Below are 2,692 nucleotides of genomic sequence, written 5' to 3' on the forward strand. Positions count from 1 at the left end.
GCTGCTCCACGCCAACCGACCAACTGCTCGCAGCCAGCACAGCCGGAAACTATAAGCGGCAGGCCAAAGATAGTACAAGGTGCTAATATCGACACACACCGCTGCTGCCACTCGCGGAGAGAGAGGATAACAGCATAATCGCAATAACCGCGGGAGACTAAACACAGAATAGCGATCAAGGTTTAATCCAACGCGTAACATGAGCCAGCCACGGTTCAACACGCTCTAACTCTTTGAGGGGCAGGTAAACACCACTAAAATTTATCCTAGTGGGGCAAGAAAAATTATTTGCGAATTTAAAATTTCTTTTATTTGTAACACATTTGTTTTATTGTCTTGGCATGTATTATACATCGAGTTTGTAAAAATTCACTTAAAGAACAACAAAGTATTAACATTAGATGTGGTCACTACAGGTAACCACCACCCCATTACAGTATACAAATACGATATTTGGTGGTTGAACTTTGAAATAACTAGTTTTTTTAATTTTCTTGGTATTTCTTGAAACAGTTCTTGCCTGCTCTCAGACACAAAGGTACTTTGGACACTGAACATATCCACACTGTTCGCACTGGATTTTTCTTTGAACTGCAAAGTGCGCATCTTCTACTAGATGATTGAATTGGTTGTTGTTTACTGCTTTCGTGGCGAATACTTTCGTCTACGTATGGCTTGTGTGATTTGATCTAGGTTGCTATACTACTTTGGGACACAGAAGCAAAATTAGCTGTCACTGAAACTATTTTCGGAGCCAACAAGATTTTGTACACCTCTCGACGGAAGTCTTTATTGGAGAACTGCTCCATTTCGATTTCTTTGTGCATAATGGACGCGTCTGTCACACTGCAGTCTAAAAAGTGAAGAAACAATCTCATCCACCATTTCTTGCTTTTTCTTTCAATAGCATAGTCTGACTTTAGTCGATCAAAATTATCCACATAGTTCATACTGGAATTGTAGTCTCTCAATACAATTCGACAAGTGATATTGGTTATTGTTCCATCTTTCATTTTTCGAGTTAGTGTGGACACATCTGATGGTGAATTACATGTTGAAATCAAGTTGACTGCCCTGTTATCTTTCCATCTATAGATTACTATGCCATCATTGCTTATTTTGTAATCGAATTTCCCTCTTTCCAGTTCCTTTTCCTCCTTGAGTTTTGGTATGTTTTTCATTCTGGGATTTATTGTTCCACAAGCGTACACACCATTGGATTTTAGGTCCTTGAAGAGATCATATGATGTAAAATAATTGTCCATGAAAATAACATGATTCTTTCCATGAAGAGAACTGCTTAAATTTAGAACCACACGATTGCACACAAGACTAGAACTTGCACAGCTTGTCGTGAATGTGGTGGGGTCATTTCCATCACTACCATCACTGTCAACACTGCTGTCACTAGAAGATATTTCTTCAAATAAAATTCGGTAACATTCGTCCTCAGTTATTCCTTTACTGCTAGACATATTCGATGGAGACGAAGAAAATGTACTGGGTGGAGAAGAAGGGTGGAGGTTAGCAGCACTGACCACACAGAAATTTGTCTGTAAAACACGGAAAATTCTATTTCAATTTAAAGTTACATTACACGTAGACTTATATGTGTTCAACATATAAATATAAGCAATTACTTACCAAAAATAGTCGTATATAGAACAGCTGCAGAAAATATGCACGCCGCTTCCAAGAACAGTGCTAACAATGAAGAAGTATCAACTATTGTCCTAAATACGCAGCAAAAATTCGCGCAGAAGACCTGCACGGCTATCTAGTAGCATTTTGGGCAACAATTAGGTGATTGGCAGAGAGACTACTGGCCCCTGAGCGGTAAAGGGAGAAAATATTATGTGGTTAGCCACGGTGACCACCGCCCATTGAAACCGTCTACGTATGTGGTTAGTTACAGTTTTGCCTGCCCTTCAAAGAGCTAAGAAACGATGCCCAGCGAGGGAATTATCCGAATGGGACTGAAATCGGTAGAGGTGATGTACTCGTGCATGTACACTCCGTCGGCCTAACCGCATTGACTGAGTTGTCGTGATGAGCCCCACTTTGAAGTGGGCGCCGGTCACCAACGAAGACGTGTCTGTAGACGCCCCGGATAGCAGAGTGGGATTCCAGTCTGGCTCTCGCCCGCCATAGGACCCGACAACCAGTACTGGTAGATGGGGCGCCATTTCATTTCATAGCGGGACGTCTTTGGTAGTCATCTGCGGCACCCTTAGAGCACAGCGATACGTCGACGATATTCTACGCCCCGTTTTTCGTTGCCCTTCATGACAAGCCGTCCTGGGCCTACATTTCAGTAAGATAATACCCACCTGCACACGGCTAAGTTCCTAGTCTTCGTGCTTGCTAAACCCTATCTTGACCCATTTGAGAACGTTTGGGCCATTACAAGCAGGGCCCTCTAACCAGCTGGTGACTTTGGCGATCTAACTCGCCAATTGGACATAACTTGGCTCAATTCCCTCAGGAGGACACCCAACCACTCTTTCAATCAACTGCCTGCATAAGGGCCAGAGGTGGACCAACGCGTTATTGACTTGCTCAGTTTGTGAAGCTCTTTCTTTTGAATAAATCAACCAGGTTTTCCGAAACTGTAATGATTTGTTCGTCTCTGCACGTACATCACATCTACCGATTTCAGTCTCATTCTGATAACTCCCTGGTGGTGCGTGGT

The 2,692-nt window shown here is 42.6% G+C and overlaps 1 protein-coding gene across 1 annotated transcript; it reads right to left on the minus strand.

Annotated features, from left to right (window-relative positions):
* Positions 1-689: 689 nt before the first annotated feature.
* LOC124616626 (piggyBac transposable element-derived protein 3-like) lies at positions 690-1,475 on the minus strand. Its single transcript, XM_047144951.1, has one exon. It carries the CDS (start codon positions 1,473-1,475, stop codon positions 690-692), a length of 786 nt encoding a protein of 261 aa, XP_047000907.1.
* Positions 1,476-2,692: the final 1,217 nt, after the last annotated feature.

Source organism: Schistocerca americana, chromosome 5 (genome assembly GCF_021461395.2).
Source record: "Schistocerca americana isolate TAMUIC-IGC-003095 chromosome 5, iqSchAmer2.1, whole genome shotgun sequence".
Classification (NCBI taxonomy): Eukaryota; Metazoa; Arthropoda; class Insecta; order Orthoptera; family Acrididae; genus Schistocerca; species Schistocerca americana.

Bases quoted from the DNA above. Each gene is read 5' to 3' on its own strand.
- LOC124616626 (XM_047144951.1), bottom strand. From the start codon at position 1,475: ATGTCTAGCAGTAAAGGAATAACTGAGGACGAATGTTACCGAATTTTA.